The 20,591-nt window shown below is 44.6% G+C and overlaps 1 protein-coding gene across 1 annotated transcript; it reads left to right on the top strand.

The window, feature by feature from the left end:
* The first annotated feature begins 10,584 nt into the window (after window positions 1–10,584).
* On the top strand, window positions 10,585–12,882 carry LOC130173767 (uncharacterized protein K02A2.6-like). Its single transcript, XM_056383239.1, has one exon. It carries the CDS (start codon window positions 10,610–10,612, stop codon window positions 11,567–11,569), a length of 960 nt encoding a protein of 319 aa, XP_056239214.1. The 5' UTR covers window positions 10,585–10,609; the 3' UTR covers window positions 11,570–12,882.
* The last annotated feature ends 7,709 nt before the right edge of the window (window positions 12,883–20,591 follow it).

The following is a 20,591-nucleotide window of genomic DNA, read 5'->3' on the forward strand; positions in this document are numbered from 1 at the left end:
TCAGACCATCATGTGATCGTTGTGGACGTCTCTGAGCTGCTCTGTCCCTCAGTATGAACACATGAATCTGATTCTGTCATGTAACTGCCAGCACCAGCCTTCCTCCCTCCCCCACCACCTGCTGGTTGTGCCGAGGTGAGGCTGTCTATCAAAAAGTAAACATTGCTTATCAAAAGGCCCCTTCCCTCTCTGCCACCCTACCCTCTGGTAGCACCCTCCCTAAACCCAGCCGATCTACAATCAGCCTCCGGCGTCCCCCAAAACCCCTTCTTTGCATGTCGGCTGTTCTTGTGGATGCCGCACAGCATGTGGTGTCTGCAGCTGACATGCCCCCAGCCTTCGCGCACCGGACCATCCGGAGGGTCCTGGACATCGACGGCTGGTATCTCATGGCCACTGAGTGCCTGGAGTGCTGTCGATGCAAAAAGAAGGTTGGAGGGTGGTCACAGGGCATCATACGACAGCTGCCCCCCACCTACAGCTGCCGGTTTCCAGCTGTACTTATGTACAAGTAAGAGAACATTCATCTCTGTGTATTTGTATCTCTGTCGTTTGCTTTGAACGTAGCGTTTGAAGTGTTCACGCGGTGAAACAGCTGTATTTAATGTTGGTGCCACCTCAGGGTGGTTCAGCAGCTGAGGTCTCGCACTCTGGGCAACAGTGCTACTGGGCTGTACAACACCCTGCGGGAGGCGCACTCGGACTCCTGGATGCGGAAAGCGATCGAGTACCTCGGCGTGTGCGAGCAGTTCCTGGCCTTGAGGGGGCACGTTACACCGCCGCCCCAGATGCCCCCTGTGCCGTCACCCGTCTGGCTGCTGACGGTGTACGGCTACGACGTCCTGACGCGGCTGGAGGAGTACAAGGCCAGGATCACGTCCACATTCGGAACCATCTTAAAGATGGATTCCACCAAGAAGGCGAGTAGAGTTTATCAGAGCATATTGTGTTCTCATAGCCGCCGTCACATCGCACGTTAACGTTTGAAACCTCTTTCTCTCTCCGTCCAGGTGACGAAGAAGCTCGCCGGCGCCGCCTAGGACACGGCCGCCTGGGTTACCAATGTGGGTAACGACTACGGACAGGTCCTCATGAGCGTCCTCACCTGCTCCGAGGGTGCGGAGGGCCTGTCCATTGTTGTTCTTTCTGCTTTCCTCAGTGAGACGTGTTACAGGACAGTGAGGATGCAAATCTCACAGTTTTCAGCTCCCTCAGATGTTGCCCTACACCTATCGATCACTCCTGCCGCAGTGTTCTTCATCAAGGTATAATCCTTGTCAACCTTCAGTGGGGTCACACATACTGTTGAGCAGCCTTGGCTCACTAGTGTTTATGCTGCTCTTCACCTTGCTTTGTTTTAGCCGTCTCCCTGTTCACATTATTGTTGTGATCCAGTGCAGCAATGCACAGACGTGCCTCCAAACTTTTCTTCCTCTCTGTGGCGAATTTAGTATACAGTGAGGAAAGACTTTCTAGCTGTCCCGTGTGAATGCCCTCTGTGGTTTGATCTAATTTCTTCATGAGCTGCTTGTCAAGCACATCCTTCTGCAGGTGCTGAAAAGCAGCAGAGTTAGGGAGGAGTTACGGCCGCTGACTCTCTCCCCCAGGGGTGTAGGTACGGTGCTCACACTTGGTGATTGTCTCACCAGACACCCAGTGGTGCACATTGGTAATGTGATGCAGGATTGAAATCCACTTCTTTCAACCTCATCACACTTTCACGTTGTGAAAATTGCATTCCATTATTCCCCTAACTAAAGGCTGAGAATGACACGTAATCGTGACCGTCTCTGCATTCGGTCTTAATCTTAAAACCAAATCCACTTTTGAGGACTGCTGGTGGCCTCATCAAACATTTGTCACAACTTTCCCAACGGCACACACGAAACAGCCTCAGCAATTGTTCTGTTGACACAATATTTTTTCTGCCTTCTTCCCTCACCACTCAACTCAAACTCATCATCAGTTGCATTATCTTGAATCTCCATTGAACTCTCTTCCTCAGACTCTTCACAGCCCTCACTGCTAAGGTCAAGATCTTGCTGGGATGGTGATGTCGTAGCTAGTGAGATATACATGTGTATACACTGGCAATGTTTTTTGTGTTTCTGGGGGACATTGAGCAAAATAAATAAAATTATAATGTTAATATCAAGGGTACAGAAGGCCAGGGTACAGAATGTAGCAACCAGAATCATACTTTATGCGCAAGTTTCTTCCTCACTGACTTCACTTCTATACTTGTCTCACTAGTGTAACGGGGTCTGGCAAAGAGCGAGTGAACCGGGGATGTATATATACTGGCCTGATTGGAGATAGAGTGCAGCTGGGGGCAACAGGTGAGGACACTGAGGCTGATTAGGAGGCGTGGCAGCTAGTGTCTATTTTTCCCCTTTCCTGGTTCTACTAATTATTATTCTTTTGTGACTATCAATTGTATCAATGTACAGTTATTTCTGACATCCATGGACAATCATGCACCTTATTACTTTTGCAATATCCACCTGATTTGGGCTATTGTAAAGTGTATTTCAGCACAATAAAGTCACTCAGCAGTGTTATACTAGGCAAACAGTTTATTATAGTTATGGATATATCTCCAATCTCTCTATATTTTTCTATTTATGTATTTATTTTTAGTACAGCAGACAGCATTCTCCATCTACATGCCTGGAGCTTGTGCCATCCTTCGCAAGTAGTTGACAAATCTATGAGAATCAGACAACTTGTCACATAACTTATTATTGGTAGTTATCAGAGTTGTATTGCAAATGCTTTTACATCGTGCTGGATTGTTTGGGGTCCTCAGACTCGTACAGATCTGCACAGTCTCGAAGTTGAAGTCCCCGAAGCCAACAAGCGCCTGTCCCTCCTGACCTGGCGGGTGGGACTTCATCAACCGACCAACTGAAAATGAAAACATGCGTTGCGTGGCGGTTGCGGGACCCGTTTATTTTCAGCGTACTCCAGGGGTGACATACTTTAAAAATGAGTACCAGTGATGACAAATAACAAAGGCACTGTGGGTGAGCTGGTTTTCAGTTGCTTTACTTAACCCATTTATACCGGCTGCTGCGTAGCGCATCATTGAGTCTCCTGCCGGCTGCTGCGCAGCATTTTCATGACACATGCAGCATATAAATATGTAAAATATGTATAAATATATCATGAAAATGATGAGGAATCAACAATGTTGCGCTACGCAGAACCCGGTATAAATAGGTGGTGAATGTATCTCTCACATATCTCAGGAGTACAGTGTGTACCAGAAAGAACGGGGAATGTGATTAACTGTGTGACCTTTAAGAAATGTGCTTTCTCATGCATAACAAGAAACACTGTTGTTACTTTGCTTAAATTACAAGAAACATTGTTGTTACTTTGATTAACTTACTTTTGTTGACGTATAATATTAGCCCCTGACACATGTGACACAAAGCCGCCCAGCAACACACGTCAGCTGCCGTTTGAATCAATCAAACTAAGACATGCCTTACTTGTAAGGAGGAGCTATACTCCTTGACTTAAGGTAAGACACTAACAACCTCAGGCTAGATCGTTCTCAGCTGTTCCTGGTACCACTGTTATGTGTACTGTACGATCTCCGCTCTCTGCAGATTGCGCAAATAAATACTTCTACTTGATTCAACTCCTGTCTCCTCAATTGTGTACCTCGACTCCCCGGCCTGGGTGAGATTACACTCTGGGTGAATCTCAACAATTTTGGGGGCTCGTCCGGGATTCGAGGGAGTCTCCTGCGTGGACACACGAAAGGGAGCATTTGGACCTAAAAACTTTTCTTCACGAATAGAGGATAAAGACACAAGCCGGCACATAACAAGGTAAGCAGAAAACCTGTTATAACAAAGTTCTGCATATTGAACACTACTAAAACTGTGTCTTGTCCGATATACGTGTAAGTAAAGTACACTAAAAGAATCAGTGGAAGTAATAAAACTGTGATAAAAAGTAAAATGTGTATAAATAGATAAGTAAAACAGCAGACGATAACCTTGAGAGTGGCGTAACTCCACCCGAGACCCGACGGGGTCCGGGAGCGGCTAATACCGCGGCTGGGTTGGAATCCCGGGGGTGAGGTCCCTTAAATCTACTTGTTATTAAAGTGTGTTACAACTTTCTAAAAGCAACAGGTACAAAAGTGTCGGTTTAGATTTCCGTGAAAATAACTCGATAATTTTCTAAAAGCAAATCACTGTACTACTGGTTTAGAGTCCAAGAGAGGGATAATCACTGTCACATAATAACATTTTAAATATAGGTTGAAGGCCTTAGTACTTTGTGGTAAAGTACTTAAATTATCCATTCGGCGAATTAGTGGTAAAAGGGTGAAAGGCCCGGAGAGGAAGGACAGGCTTCCGAACCAAGCACGTCTGACTGTCTAAAATATGGGTGAGAGACCCGTGAGGAACATAAAATAGTTCCTCATAAGCATTTTGTGTAAAGCGCTGAGAGCTGTGAACAAAATTCTATGTTATTGGGTGTGAAATGTGTCAAGTGATTTAACTGTGTGTTCTGAAGTTATTGCTAGAAGAGTATGGGTGTGGGAGAATAAGACTCTGAGCAAATTGTTGTGTGAATACCCATTGCGCTCAGCATCGACAGTGAATGGTCCAGTTTGGTCAGTTAATGCTGAGTAAAAGTGACGGGGCTACCTAGCGGTGATAACGAACGTCACCAGTTCGCTGTCGTTCAGGAACAGCTGAGCGGCGAAAGCCCCTCTGCGAGTACAGCTGAGAGCGGTGGGGGCTAAAACACCCAGTTGATGAACGGAGTGAGAAAATATCGGATCTAAAACTCTGCAGCTCTTGTGATAGGACACCAAGTGGAAGACCGGACTGACGTATAGCGTCAGCCTAGAAGCTTGTCTTCCAAAGAGTGCAGAGGGCTAACGTAGTCATTTCTGGTTTCTTACGGCCGTAATAGAGCTGTGGAGCTCAGAGTCTAGCTAAAATGGATGAGGAATATGATAAAGAAATAGACGATGGTGGTTGGGGTCCAGCTGGTCCTTATCAGACTCTGCTGACGCAGCTGGAAACTACAGCCAATGCCCTAGGTGCTGTCAGTAAGCTGGCGGATAAAAATAAAAAAAGTGAATAAAGCTAAAGAGAAAATGGAAAAATTGATCACTAATATGGGGAAAACATTGGAACATAGGGGACCCCTGGGACAATTACTTATAGATAAAGTAAACACAGCTACTGTTAAAAAGAGAGAAGCAGTAGAACAGGGAAAGAGTTCAGGTGTGTTACAGAAACGAGGCTGGAAAAAGAAGGAAAACGAGTGGGAGAGGGAGCGCCAGGGATGGTCTGAACTGGCTCTCTGTTGGCAAAGCACCAAACATCTGCACCTGAAGCACCAAGATCCCTCCTCCAAACCGGTAATCGCATCTGACACCCCCACACGTCCACCTCCATATGCGCCTCCACCTCAGGGCATGTATCCATCATTTTTCATTGAAAAAGGTACGATGCAGATCACTCCACACGGGGCTCCAGATTTAAGTGAAGAATGTGACATTTTGGCCGGGAGTAATCTTTCCAGGTCACAAAAACATGACACGTCCCATGCAACTGTTGGCCCGCACCAAATGCAGCCAGCATATTTCCCTGCTCCGGCGCCTGCTCCACCGCCCTCACATACACACCCTTCACCCACAGCATTAATCACATGTAACACATCACAGCCTTGTCAGACTGAGACATCCAGTAAAGCATCCACCTCTTCAGTAGAGACAGCCACAACGTCGGAAGGGAGAGTAGTACAAGGGTTTGAGGTAAGAAAGATGAGGGAGGAAGCAGCGACAAAATACCGCAGGTACCTGGAAGAGGCACAGCGGTGTAAAGCACAGGAAGAAGTATACTGTAAGTTGCAGAGACAGGCAGAAGCCATGTTGGAGGCGACCGCTGGGTCACTGAGGCAGGATGTAGAACAACAACACGAACAGTTACTCACTGAGGTAAAGTCACAGCGAACAGGAGAAAAGAGTAAAGCTACACTTACAGCCTTAGGTCAGTGGGAAGGAAAGAGACAGGAAATGGATCTGCTGCTTGACCTAGAGTGTGAGTTAACTAACCTAGATGCAGATTCAGTCGATGATCTCCAAACTCGCGCTGAATTAAAACAACTTTTGCATCACAACACACAGACGGTTGATGAAGCATGGGAGGAGCTAGATCATAGACAAGAAGCCAGGCATAGGCGGCGTGAACAGATAGACCCGGTGCTTACTCCGCTGCGTAATAAAGTAGGCCAAACAGTGCGGACAATGACGTTGCGTTCAGGACGTGAGCTTGGCGTCCCTAGCGCCACGCAGTTTCCACTCACTGCTACAGCTCCAGGCCAACCTCCTAGATATAAGCCATTCTCTCTCGGTGATATACAAGCCTTAGTCGACAAATTGCCCCCTGTCACAGACGGAGGCAGCCTGTGGTTAAATAAATTAGATGCTCTAACTGCCGGACAGACATTGGCCCTAGGAGACTTTAGAGCAATAGCAGCCAGATGCATGACCTCCACCAACCTTAGAGACATAGAGACTGACGCTCAAACTATCACCCTGACAGACGATACAACTTTCACTAATTGCAGCACTGAAATAGGTCGGGCCATGCGCTCACATTTTCCTCTGCCTAACTCTGCAACGATGCCCAAATTGAGATGGGACCCCAAGCAGAACCCCAGACAATTTCTTAGCAGTGCTAAAGAACTTTGGACCACTCAAACTGGACATTGTCCAGGTAACGTGGGTTCACAAACTGAGTGGTTCCGTCAAGCAGTATTGAGTGGTGTCCCTGAGTCTGTGCGAGATGCCATGATAAACAATCCTGATATGTTAGGCTGCAAGTCATGCGTGTGGGAAAAACATCTTGTCCACCACCTCACCGCTGCTCAAGACAAAACACAGCAGGAAGAGAAAGAACAGGCAGACCTTCAAGCCCAGCTGTTAAAATTACAGCTAGCTAAGGCCAGGGAGGAGGTAAATGATAAGAGAAAGGGCAAGAAAGATCAGATTAAGGTTCTGGTACAGTCAGCTCAGGAATGGGATGGAGAAAACTCACCGGCTTATCCGGACCTGTCTCCTACTCCCCCATGGGTGCCTTTCCACAAACGTGGTGGCGGAATGTATAGGGGAAGGGGAGGTCGACGGGGTGGGGGAGAGAGAGGTGCTTCCAGAGGAAGGTCTCAAGGAGGAAACCGTGCCTGTTTCCTGTGTGCCGATCCCTCCCACTGGTTAAAAGACTGCCCGCACTATCACGTCAAGGAACAAATGAGGGGCGGTTACCACCAAAGGGGAGGGTTCCAGAACAGGGGAAGTTCAAGAGGAGGACGTGGGGATGATCATCAGGCACTGCCACCTGCAGGAGGAACTATGACTCAGTTCCCCCTCTGGCCGGAACAAGATTGAAACACCCCACAGAGAAGCCCTGAGCAACACTTGACGGCAGAACCAGTGTTGCCAGTAGCGGTCAATCAGGACACACTGCCTTTCCTAGTGGACACAGGTGCTACTGTTTCCACGATTAAGACTGTACAAAAGAACTTGCTATCAACAGAAGTCATCACAGTCATGGGTTTCTCTGGGGTTCCAACGACACTGCCTTACACCAAGCCTCTTACCACGCAGCTAGGAAATCAGACTGTGTTGCATCCTTTCGTTTATTCCCCCGATGTGCCCTCTAATCTCCTGGGTCGAGACTTACTAACCCGCCTGGGTGCCACCATTTTGTGTTCCCCTGTTGGTCTCACCGTTTCCCTTCCCGACGGTACGCAACTACCCTGTGACAACGTTGGTGCTGGGCACTCCAGCCAGTACCTCATCCAACCAGTCGTTGAAAAAGCGGCCGACATCTACTGGGGCTTGTTGCACAGTGAACCTCAGGAAAAGGGTGGAATCCTGTCGGCCTATCTAGAATGGAAGCCCTGGATCTCCCAATTACACCCTTATGTGGCCCCTCCTGACCCTCCCCATGTTACGTTGTTTTATGACAGACAGAATACTGAGTGGTACGAAGAACAATTCAGTAACGACATTGAGGGGACCGAATGGAGCATTGACACAGAATGTATTTATGTGGCTCCCATAGGCGTAGCAGCAGGAGTAACTCTCTTGCCCGCTCAACAACAGTGGTACATGATGGGGGACGAGGCAGCTCCCCATGTATCTCTTGCCCTCCATCCTGACCATCAAGCGAAGGAGTTGGGTTCGATTGTGAAGACTGCAGAACAACAAACTGATTGGCAACTGATTGCACCACAGGTTATGTACTCCCCCACAGCACAGACATACAAAATCAGGGTCTCTTGCACAGACCAGGCACTCGTGGAGCATGTCCAGATCTCTCGCCACCATGGCCGTGAAAAAACAGATCACCCTGATGCTGCAAACCTACTTAACTCTCTACCCGATACATTATGGTCTGCTGGTCCTACTGACGTTGGACTGGTTGACTGTCCTCCGGTATCGTTCGCATTGGTTTCACCGCAACCCATTTGGCTTCCGCAGTATCCTCATAAACACGACGCTGAAGTTGGCATCGCAGACACTATCAATGGCCTACTCGAAAAGGGGGTGCTGATAGAGTCACAATCCAGCTGGAACACACCCATCCTGCCTATCGAAAAGAAAGGCACAGGTAAATATCGCATGGTACATGACCTAAGAGCTATCAACGCTGCCCTTCAAACCAAGACTACCCCTGTTCCTAACCCTTACGTTGCGCTCACTAACCTAGACCCGCGACATCAGTGGTTCACATGCATTGACCTGGCTAATGCATTCTTCTGTCTGCCACTAGCCGAACACTGTAGAGACGTTTTCTCTTTCACCTATCAGGGTGCCCAGCTGACTTACTCTCGCCTGCCACAGGGGTTTGCCCTCTCGCCTGGTTTGTTTAATCAAGTGCTAAAAGATATCCTAGCTGACTGTGACCTACCCCCTGACACCACTTTGGTACAGTATGTTGATGACTTACTACTCGCGGCACCAACAGCGTCACTGTGTTTGCAAGCCACCGAACAGGTCCTCCTACGCCTGGCTGAGAAAGGGTTTAAGGCGAGCAAATCAAAGCTACAGGTAGCTCGGAGAGTTGTTTCTTTCCTGGGGAGACAAATCTCTCAAGATGGGTCAGGTCTGTCCCCAGAACATCGTGACACCATTCTACATCACCCTAAACCCAACACAGTGAAGGATATGCTCTCCTTCCTTGGCCTCACAGGTTACAGCAGAAACTATGTTGCCGATTATACAGGATTGACGACTCCACTCCGAGACCTCATCCGTGAGCACGGTATGCGCAAACTTACAGCTCCGTTAAACTGGACAACAACCGCGGAAGCAGCGTTCATAGCGTTGAAACAACGACTATCAATAGCTGCTGAACTTGCAGTCCCTGACTACTCCTCCACGTTTTATCTTGATGTTTCTGGAACACCACACTGTGTTAACGGCGTGCTGTTCCAGAAAAAAGGGGGAGACAGAAAAGTGCTAATGTATATCAGCACAATGCTCGACAACATGGAAAAAAGACACCCTGTATGCGCACAACACGTCGCTGGAATCGCAAAAATCATACAGAAAACAGCACACATAGTCATGGATCACCCGCTACATGTACTGACTACACATAGCGTTGTAGCCTACGTCAGCTCGGCAACATTCACACTCACTGCACTGAGACAAAGACGCCTGTCAAAAATCCTAGAAGCGCCCAATTTAACTTTCACACACGATGGAATCAACATGGCAGATCAGATGAGTACAGGTAAACCACATCAGTGCGCAGACACAGTGCAGAAGGAAGAGAAAATCAGACCTGATTTGCAGGCAGAGCCGTTAGAGGAAGCCAGAAACTTGTACACAGACGGTTGCTGCTACAGACATGAGCGACAAGGACTGATATCAGCTTATGCAGTGGTAGAGCGGACAGAGCAAGGGATGCACACACTGAAAGCAGAAAGAATCGCTGGGTCACAGTCAGCACAAAGAGCAGAAATAATGGCAGTTATCGAAGCACTCAGACTAGGAACAGGACAGAATGTCAACATTTTCACAGACTCAGCCTATGCAGTAGGAGCAGTGCACGTAGAACTACCACAGTGGCAGAGAACCGGATTCCTCACAGCATCCAATAAACCCATAAAACATGAAACTGAAATGAAACAGCTTGCAGAAGCACTAATGCTACCGCAGAAAGTAGCAGTAGTCAAATGCAGAGGCCATGAGAAAACTCACACACCCACCAAACAAGGTAACGATGCAGCAGACACAGCAGCTAAACAGGCAGCAGGGTATGTACATAATATGATGATGTTTTGTTCAGAAAAAGACACTGACACTGACACTGACACAAACACAGAACTCGAACACATAAAAATAGAGCAAAACAAAGCATCACCAGAAGAAAAATCCCTGTGGAGAGCCAGAGGCTGCACGAAAATCGACAGCCTGTGGCGAGGCCCAGACGGCAGAATAGTTCTGCCACCTGGCATCAAGGTAGTAGCATTGACCGAGGCACATGGTGTGGGACATGTCGGGGCTGCACAGATGTTGAGAAACTTGGAAAATTGGTGGCATCCATTTTTGAAAGATATGTGTAGATATCATGTAAATACTTGTCCTGAATGCACAATGTACAACACACGACCAACCGTCAGACCACACCCTGGACGTTTCCCTCTTGAAACGAAGACAGGGAAAGAAATTATCATAGACTACACAGATATGATAAATTCAGTTAGGGGATACAGGTATTTGTTGGTATGTGTGGATGCATACTCAGGTTGGCCAGAAGTTCTCCCAGCGAAAAAGGAGGACAGCAATACAGTGGTAAAGTTCCTGATAAATCAGTACATCCCAAGACATGGTTTTCCTGAAAAAATCAGATCTGACAATGGGACTCACTTCAAAAACCATGATCTGCAAAAGGTGGAAGAGATGCTTGGACTTAAACACAAGTTTGGTTCGGTCTATCACCCCCAGTCTCAAGGGAAGGTTGAGAGAATGAACCAAACTCTTAAAAACAAGCTGGCAAAAATATGTGCACAGACCAAGATGAATTGGCTGGATGCGCTGCCACTGGCGCTCATGTCAGTACGCAGCTCTGTAAACCAGAGCACGAAATTTACTCCATTTGAACTAACTGCTGGGAGAATGTTTCCAGGTCCTCAATCCAAACTCGTTGGATTGACACAGGATGATCAATCTCTAACCCACAGACAGTATTTTCATGCTCTGCAGAATCTTGTTTCAGAGTACGCAAAGCAGGTTGGAGAAAGGACCAAAGGAGAGACAGCGGCTCCACCGGACACTGAGTGGGTGCTATTAAAGGTGATCAAAAGAAAGTGGACGGAGCCAAGGTGGACGGGTCCGTACCAGGTAAAGGAACGAACCTCACATGCTGTTCGGCTGAACGGCAAAGGAGACACGTGGTTCCACTGGAGCCAGTGCGCGGCATCAGACGCTCCCGCTAGGACGCTGGAACAGACACGCACTGAGCTGCGTGAACAACATCAGAAAACAAAGACCACCGAACAAGAAGGGGCAGAATAATCCCCGGGTGGCATCAGGGTGAGGTAGTCTAACCAATAGCCCTGTGGGAGGAGGTGAAAAAGCGCTCCTCTCCAACACGTGGTGTGCCAAACCACCAACCAGGATCGTCGTGGAGTCAAGAAGATGAGGAAACTTACTCTCTTCATCCTCAGCTGGGCTGTGGTGACTATGACCTTTCTTTGGGCTCTTATACACCTGTACACCACTGGTTCAACCAAGCTGTGAGACCTCTAGTGTTTATATACCCTAGACGAGAACCATTGAAATTATAGTGATTTCTATACTCTTGTGTTATATTCTTAAAAGCCATTGCTAAAAGAGTTGTGTGACTGAGAATATTGTGAAACATAGAAGGTCTAAAAGCTGTCTCTGGGGTAACCCCGCCATAGACTATATTGTAGTAACAGCTCGTCACTTGAAAGGTTTTGTTTGCTAAAATGTTGTATGAGACTGATCACTCCATGTTCAGGGTTTAGTGTCATGTCCTAATAAGTGTCTTACACTGAGATAATTATGTTTTTACTATCACATGCTTTATAGAAACGAGAAGCGCAGTGTGCCCATTGCCTTACATTGTGTTCGCATTCATGAAGAATTCATTTTCTTTATCTCGGGTAGAGGGCTAAACTCTTTATAGATTCCAGGTGAATTTTGAGTTTTCCACATTCTACCCCCGTAGACAGTCTGTGTTACCCAAATCACAGGGTTTCCTGAACGGCCCTATCAAGGGGTCTACGTTTTACTGTATCCTTGTGATTAAGGGAATGTGAAGTTTGATGCTTACACTCAGGGTTTTCTTATATGTGCTAAAATTCATTGTCTTGAGATTATGCTTTTTGATGTACACTCTGTATTAGTGATCTCTGTGCAGAGATCAAAAGGGGGATTGGTGAATGTATCTCTCACATATCTCAGGAGTACAGTGTGTACCAGAAAGAACGGGGAATGTGATTAACTGTGTGACCTTTAAGAAATGTGCTTTCTCATGCATAACAAGAAACACTGTTGTTACTTTGCTTAAATTACAAGAAACATTGTTGTTACTTTGATTAACTTACTTTTGTTGACGTATAATATTAGCCCCTGACACATGTGACACAAAGCCGCCCAGCAACACACGTCAGCTGCCGTTTGAATCAATCAAACTAAGACATGCCTTACTTGTAAGGAGGAGCTATACTCCTTGACTTAAGGTAAGACACTAACAACCTCAGGCTAGATCGTTCTCAGCTGTTCCTGGTACCACTGTTATGTGTACTGTACGATCTCCGCTCTCTGCAGATTGCGCAAATAAATACTTCTACTTGATTCAACTCCTGTCTCCTCAATTGTGTACCTCGACTCCCCGGCCTGGGTGAGATTACACTCTGGGTGAATCTCAACATAGGTTAAAAATACGCTAACTGCCAACTAAATCAATACAATCATCCGTCAAGGTTTGTGGTAAGTAGGTCCCAAAATGCAGCCAACACAGAGGAGACGGTGCAGAATGTTTAATAACCAAAAGAACCTACAAAACAAGAACAGGGAACCACAGGGGATGACAACAGGAAACATGAACAGACTAAGGACAAACCCAAAGATCAACAGAGAACCGACACAGACAAAGGGGAGCACAAAGGCAAGGGTGATTGAACACAGGTGAAACACATTAGGGCGGGGCAGACAATCACCACACAGAGAAACAGGACCAAGACAGGAAGCAAAACACTGTAACTTATTTATCGTTACTAACTGCCCAGTTAGAAAATAACAAATTAACAAAACTATTGGGACCTAATGACAAAATATATGAAATATAAACCACAAAACACTGTCACATTAACTGTAACAATCTCTCTTGCGCTCCAGATTCTCTCCACTTTTGCACAAGCGTTCCTTGATATACGACTTGAATGCATGAAGCTTCATCTGTTAATCTTTTCTCATGCCAGTGCTGTTGCAGTCTCTCCTGCAGCACAGCCAGGCAGTCACGATGGTCATGTCGATAAAGTGGAACATCAGCCGGTGGTACCACTTCTTTGACCTGATTTTGTTATGGTACAGTGCAAGGAGAGAGTCCAGCAGATCCACCCCACCCATATTCTAATTGTACTCTCTCACCACAGCAGGACAGGGGACTTTGCTGATTTCCTTTCGCTTGCCAACCCAACTGTCAACCTCGGTGACTGGGTGTGCTCCAATGTAATTACTGAGAAGAGTAATTGAGCGGTTATCTTACCACTTCACAGCATGCAAGGTGGTTTTTTCCAACCATGGCCACCTTCTGTTCGAAAGATCCACATCCAAGTCTCTCCTACTCAGCATCACACGTCAAGTTGACACCTGTTGCCACGAACAGTACCAGTGCAGTGAATGCCCAGCTGGGTGAGCGTGAGTACGAGAATGACACCCGTAAACCAGTTGTCAAAGAACACCTTGTAGTTCTGTTGCGTGAGTATGGGCTGAGCCGGGCGGAGGACAACGTTGCCACTTGCTCCTATATCTGGCAGCTCAGGGGGTTGCACAACTCTCCCTGTGTATATCTCAAAATTGTGCGGGACACCATCAGAGCCAGCCAAGACAAGTATCTTGCAGCTCCATTTCTTTGGTTTCGCTGGCATGTGTTGCTTCACTCTATTTCTTCCTTTGAGAGGGACCATCTGCAGCTTCGAGGTAAGATGAGTTAGATCTTTTCTCCTTGTCTCTCTTCATTGTTGTTCAAGTGCAGGGATTTTTTTGATGAACTCCCATCCGTTTAGTGCCATGGTGTCGGCTACCTGGGACACTCACAATGACATTTACACTACAGTACCTGGGAACTGTTCCAGTTCTTTGGTAGTGAAGTTAAGGGGCTTGTTTGCGTCGCACTGTATAGCATATACATTTGACTGTTGTACAACTACTTCCAGAAGATCTTCAGAAACTACTCTAAGTATTCAAAGGGGAACATGATATCATCTGATCTTGGAAGGCTGCCCTGCCAGTCTGGCAGCACACACCCACACACGCAAACGCCTGTGCACACACACACACACACAAGACGCGTACGGATTGACGAGGAAGGCAGGGGTCCAAAAACAACGATGTCCACAATAGGCAAATAAGTCCAGACGCCTGTACTATGAAGCAAGATTTTGAGGTTAACTGAGAACATCAGGTTTAACTCTGCGCAAAACTTACTGCTCATTCTTCTCTGTGGGGGCGCGGGGAAGAAAGGAGGGGGAGGGGGGTTTTTTCGCCGCGGAGTTGTTTCAAACACACATCCACCAGCGGAGGAGGGAAAACTTCACTTCTCACTCGCTTCCGTTAGAAACACTAAGCTAACACCAACAGTTACACATTTAACATATAAGCAGAATTACTGAAAGCACATAACAATACACAAAACAAAAAGCACACAATATTTACAACATGTACGACCCTTTTCCACCTAATTTACCCACCAAATAACAGGACAAATAACTAAGGCACTGTGGGTGAGCTGGTCTTCAGTTGCTTTACTTAAAAAAACCTTAACTGCCAACTGAAGATTGCAGCTCGTCCACAGCTTATATAGCCTCACAGGTGGTCTCGTGCCTGGATTACAAATGCTTAAAATTTTAACGGGGGTGTCTATAAAAATATAAAACATATATACATATAAAACAACATGATGACATTAATGAGTGGGCAATTCATTTAATAAATAAATAATATTTAATAACTATCCTATGTGCCACACATGCAGCTATTTAATAACAAATCCACCATATCTTAAAAGGTGGTGATATGATGTGTTCACAGCTTGCTTCTGCTTCCTTTAGCATGTTTGTGTTGACACATCAACATTAACCTCTGATGTGTTTTCTGTTTGTATTTAAACAAACAGAAACATGCTATATACCAAATAGAACTATATAGAATATTTGGATTCTAAACAACAGTGCAAGCATCTTTCAAACATTAATTAACAGATTGACGTCAATATTTTTATCCTGTGTAGTTGATTTTCTCTGTCAGTCTTTGCCACAGGCATATGCTTTTAATTATTTCTTATTTACTCCAATAAAATAATGTATCTTTAACATCTGATTGTTTCAGTTTACTTAATGCGTGTGTGTCAGTATGTGTCTAACGTGTGTATTGAACACTTTGATACATTTTCAGTGAATGTAATTACAGATTCCTGATCAACGTCGTGACTGTAAACATTTTTTCCTGTTTATGTTTCAGATCATGTTTGTGTGTTTGTGATCTCAGCACTTGTGGGAAACAGGGTCTCATCAATCAGTGTTTTCCAAGTATTAAATAAAGGTTAAATGCAGTAAAGATTGGCGTGACCTTCTGCAGCTAACTCCTTAGAACTTAGATCAAGCTGTCTTCCTCCTACCTCATGGATGACTCTGGCAGATGAAGAATAGCCTGAACTCACCTTCGTCATGCCCACAGTGTTTTCCCTGGGTTTGCAGTTGAAGATGGCTGACCCTTTTGTTTCACCCTCTGCTGACCTTTTCAAAGAACTCCCAATTAAAGTCCTTCATTTAGACTCTCGCTATTCTGCTAAAGGTTTTGTACAACGTTCACCTTGACCACTACTATGTAAGAAGCACAGACTCCAACAGTATGTAGATTTGTGGTTATTCCAAGCAATGAGATTTACTTTTTGCATGAGAATGAAAAGGGGCTTTCTCTGGGGATGTAGGTGTATTCTGATTTGAGTTATCAAATAGCTTTCTATAAAAGGTTTAAGCCAAGACTGTGAGGGATTTTTCTGTTTGTCCATCACTGAGTGAGTGAATCAGGATGAGACGTCAGCGTGAGGCCCCAGGTCACAGTGCCACAGCTACTGCGTTAAATCTTACAGGAGAAACTCAGGCGACTCTTCCAGACTAGGGATGGGCCCTTAAAGAAATTTCTTTGATCGATCACGTCAATTATTGATTCATTATTAATTTTAAAAAAATGCCTATGGCAGAAAATACTAAAGAAAGCGTCTTTTTCCTCAATGAAATCTTTATTCCAAGAAGAAATTATAGTCCAACAACAATCCTCTTAAACAAGGCAGTTAAGGTTTAATTGTTTCACTATTAAACAACAAAAAAGATATGTGATGCTCCTAATGGCAGCGGAGCCCGAGGCACTGAGCCAAACCTCTTCACAAATAACAAGCCAAAGCTACAGGACTTATACACGGCATTGCAGTGTTTACTATGAGCTTCATTATTTTTCAGCTCGAAATGTTCCCACACCAAACTTCGCCTTGCTCACTTCATGTTTACCTGCGATGCCTGCAGCAGCTGAGTTTTAATTTTTCTCTGTTGAAAATTTTAATTGCGCCCGGGCTGGTTGCTGCCACCTAGTGAAATTCATTGCATTGCTTCAAGACACACTACACAACACAACCTTGTCGATACATGCATTCGACCGATCAGATTCCACGCAAATGACAAGATTCTTAACAGTCAATTATCGACAATCAATTAATCATGCCTACCAGCCAACTTACTTATTTAATCATAATAATAGTTTTAAGGTCCCATATTTTACACTTATGGTGTTTTAGTTTAAGTTTTGACATTCATAGGATATATTTGTGGTTTTAAGTACCTCAATGTAGAGGTAGTGGTAATGCTCCTCTCTCAGGCATTGCTTTGGAGCTATAGCAACAACAGGTCCGAGAGAGCCTGTCTTCTGATTGGCTGACTGCTTTCTGAGTGATCAAATAAAAATAGCAGATTTCAGGTGAACACTCAGCCATGGCCAAAATCAAGCCCAGCTGGACCCACCATCCAACATTGCAGGATTTGGTTTCTCTGAGAGCTTTGTTGTGACATCACAAAGTTACAGAAGTCCTGACGACTCATTTTAGGGCTCAATTTCTGAATACATACTGTGTGCATATCTCTGTGGACTGAGTGCTTTGATACTTTCACAGTATTAATATAGAACCTAAACCTGCTTTATGATCAAAAAAAGACATTGAGATCTACCTTTGTACAATATGGGACCTTTAAAACCTTTTGCCATAGTAAGTCTTTAGCTGTTAATGTAAATGGGAGCCCATGCTGTCCGCACATGTGCCAAACTGTAGATTTAGAAAAATAAAAAAAAAATTGTGTCACCTCCCACTGGTTGTATCAAAACTGACTGTGCCAGAAAGCAATGTGTAGCACTCATTCTCCTAACACACACAACTCTGACCTCAATTTACTGAGAGGAATGTGCTGAAACACAAAGTTTTTTTTACTTATGTCATCGGAATAATTTGAAACATTCAATAATGACATAAAAGTTGTATTCATAAAGGTCATGTACAAGTGTACAAATGCCTTTCCACTAAATGTTAATTGGTAAATGTGTACTAATAAAAATGTATCTGGAGTTAAAAAAAAAAAAAGTAATCTGAGTCATCCATTCAAGATGTGGAGCCTGATATCACCAACTATATTTCAGCATGTGTCTTTGTGGCATGTTTGTGTTGGTAAGTCACTAAGAAGTGCACAAAGTACACTTGTGCAAGGGAAAGATGAATGGAAGAGAGAGAGAGACAGAAAGAGAGAGGAGAGATCATCCTCAGTCAAAATAAGAGTCACCCTGAGGTAAAGACACCCGCACAGAGGAGGAGAGCTTTTGAAGGCTGGATAGATTGCTTTGAGGTGAGGATTGAAGAGAAGATGGCTTTTAGCTGTGAGGCGGGCTGCCCAAGAGGTCTGCCCCAGAATCAGCCTGTCTGAACTCAACTGTCAGCCGGTGAGGGATTACAGTGGGCCAGGTCAAGGTTAGCACACTCTCTGTGTAACAAGGTGTCACATAAAGCTACATAATAATAATGATAGTAATAATGATAATAATCCTATAACTGTAAATTGATGAATCTCAGGCTCTGCTTGGAACGTGCACTCACCCACTATATAGAGAAACAGCTATTTTGTAGTGCTATTAACATATTCAACTGTTAATCTTATCCTCTATATAGTGCACTACATAATTGTTGCGAGGCACATCAAAATGTACTGTAAAGAAGCTGTACGCTGGATTGATTGAGCTAGACCATCATGCATTGCAGCCTGTCTCGTGATAGTGCCATGTTTACCAACTGGAGCATCTCACTCGGAGGCTCCAGGAGCTAGCCGCCATGCCAATCGCTGAAAACACACATGAACCAAACAGAACATCTCATTCGGATGCTCTGGCACTAAGAGGAGCGCCAACCTGACAGATCTGTTTGACCAATCTGCACAGCGGCTAGCAGCTCACTCTCAGGCCTCTAAGATCTGTGCTATTCTAAAATTTACACTAGTGAGTTATATAAAAATTCACCCTATACAGTTGTCATGAAAGAGGAAGTTTGCTATAAATAGTTTTTAAACTGTTTTTTTGTACCAGGCAGTAAACATGTTTATTTCTGCGGTAAAAAGTCATTTTAACATTGGAGTCTATGGGGCATTTTTCAGCTTTGGATGTTGCCACTTGGTGTGTGCGTGCTGGTCCGCCTCCTGCCCTCCCCTTTGTTCCGCCAGGAGATTCGGCACCGCTGTTCCTTGTTCCCCAATGAGGAGCCAGGGTATAAAGGTGGAGTGAGGAGGCTTGGCCCACGCCAGAGTGTCATCCAGCAGCTATGGAGCTGTCTGTGTGTGAGTCTGTGTGTGTGTGTGTGTGTGTGTGTGTGTGTCTTGGAGGTATCTGCATGGAGCTATAGCAAGTAGGGATAGTGATCTTATTTAGTGGTTATTGTTAATGTTGTTTTGTCTTGGTTTAGTAGTTTTGAGTTACCCAGTGAGTGTTCCACTGTTGGTTTTCCCTTATAGTTGGTTATTGTGAATAAAATTCCTCATTATTAGCTGAATATATTTTCCTGTTTCTTTTCTGTTTGGCCTGGTTTAGTATTTTGTTTATTGTTACCTCCCTCAATCCCTGGACTCTCACTGGGAACATAACAGAAATGAAAAAGAATAAATGTGGATAATAAAATCAAAGTCATTTATTCACTGAATTATATATTTGTATCTACATTTATTCATATATTTCTACATTTATTTATATACTTGGTAGAGAGCAATCTTAAGAGTTTTCTGGATAAGACTACCAAACCAGAGGAAAAACTCCTGAAAGCCCAACTCAGAAAGATGCATGATGACATAACACTAGGCTATTTATTGTGTTATTAGCAATGGTTAATTCATTACAAAGAAAGTTAGTCATAATGATTCATATTCACATAATTCATATTCACATAATGATTCAAATTCATAATGATGAAAATGATACATTTTATTTACATAGCAAAAGTTCGTGTGATCAGTCTCATAATTAATAATTGATTGTGCATGTAAAAGATGATTTTGCCAAGTATAGATTATTATTTTAAACCTGACTTCCACAGATGGGTCAAATTAACCCAGCACATGTCCTGTCCCATTTTTACCCAACTGCTGGGTTTTACCATGACCCAGCCTAGAGAGTGAAATGAATAATTCTTAATCATCATTATTATGTATCTTTCCCATAGCCATTCATAAACCTAGAATACAAAAAGAGGCCACCATATGTAGATTTCACATGTTTGTATTGTCTCATCTGGTAACATTTTCAAAAAAAGAAGAAGTCAAGTGTTCAAATGTTTTTTTTAATACAATACCATACAATCAGTCAATACCATGACTGAGTATTTCCACCTTGAACTGCAGTGAACCAATGACATGGAGGATTTTTACCTATCTGCTTGTGCTAAAAAACAAACAAACAAACAAACAGATTCAGACAGCCAGGGTTTCATACATCACAAACCTGAGGAACCAAACCTGTCAACTTGTGGGGACGGGGTGTGGGGCTGAATAAACATAAAACCTTGTCAGAAGAGAGAGAGAGAGAAAGTTAGCACAACCACTAACACCGTGCCAGCTACCGTTACACGCTAACAAACAACATTAATAACTAGGCTAACTAGGCTAATATTGATGCACACTACTGTTTCGCCTGTCCTAGCCTAACTCAGCGCAAGCAGCGGTGGTGGACAGGGCATTATTTACAGCCCCAGTTTTTTAATATATTGTCCACTTTC

Source organism: Seriola aureovittata, chromosome 8 (genome assembly GCF_021018895.1).
Source record: "Seriola aureovittata isolate HTS-2021-v1 ecotype China chromosome 8, ASM2101889v1, whole genome shotgun sequence".
Lineage (NCBI taxonomy): Eukaryota > Metazoa > Chordata > Actinopteri > Carangiformes > Carangidae > Seriola > Seriola aureovittata.

Bases quoted from the DNA above. Each gene is read 5' to 3' on its own strand.
- LOC130173767 (XM_056383239.1), top strand. From the start codon at position 10,610: ATGTGTAGATATCATGTAAATACTTGTCCTGAATGCACAATGTACAAC.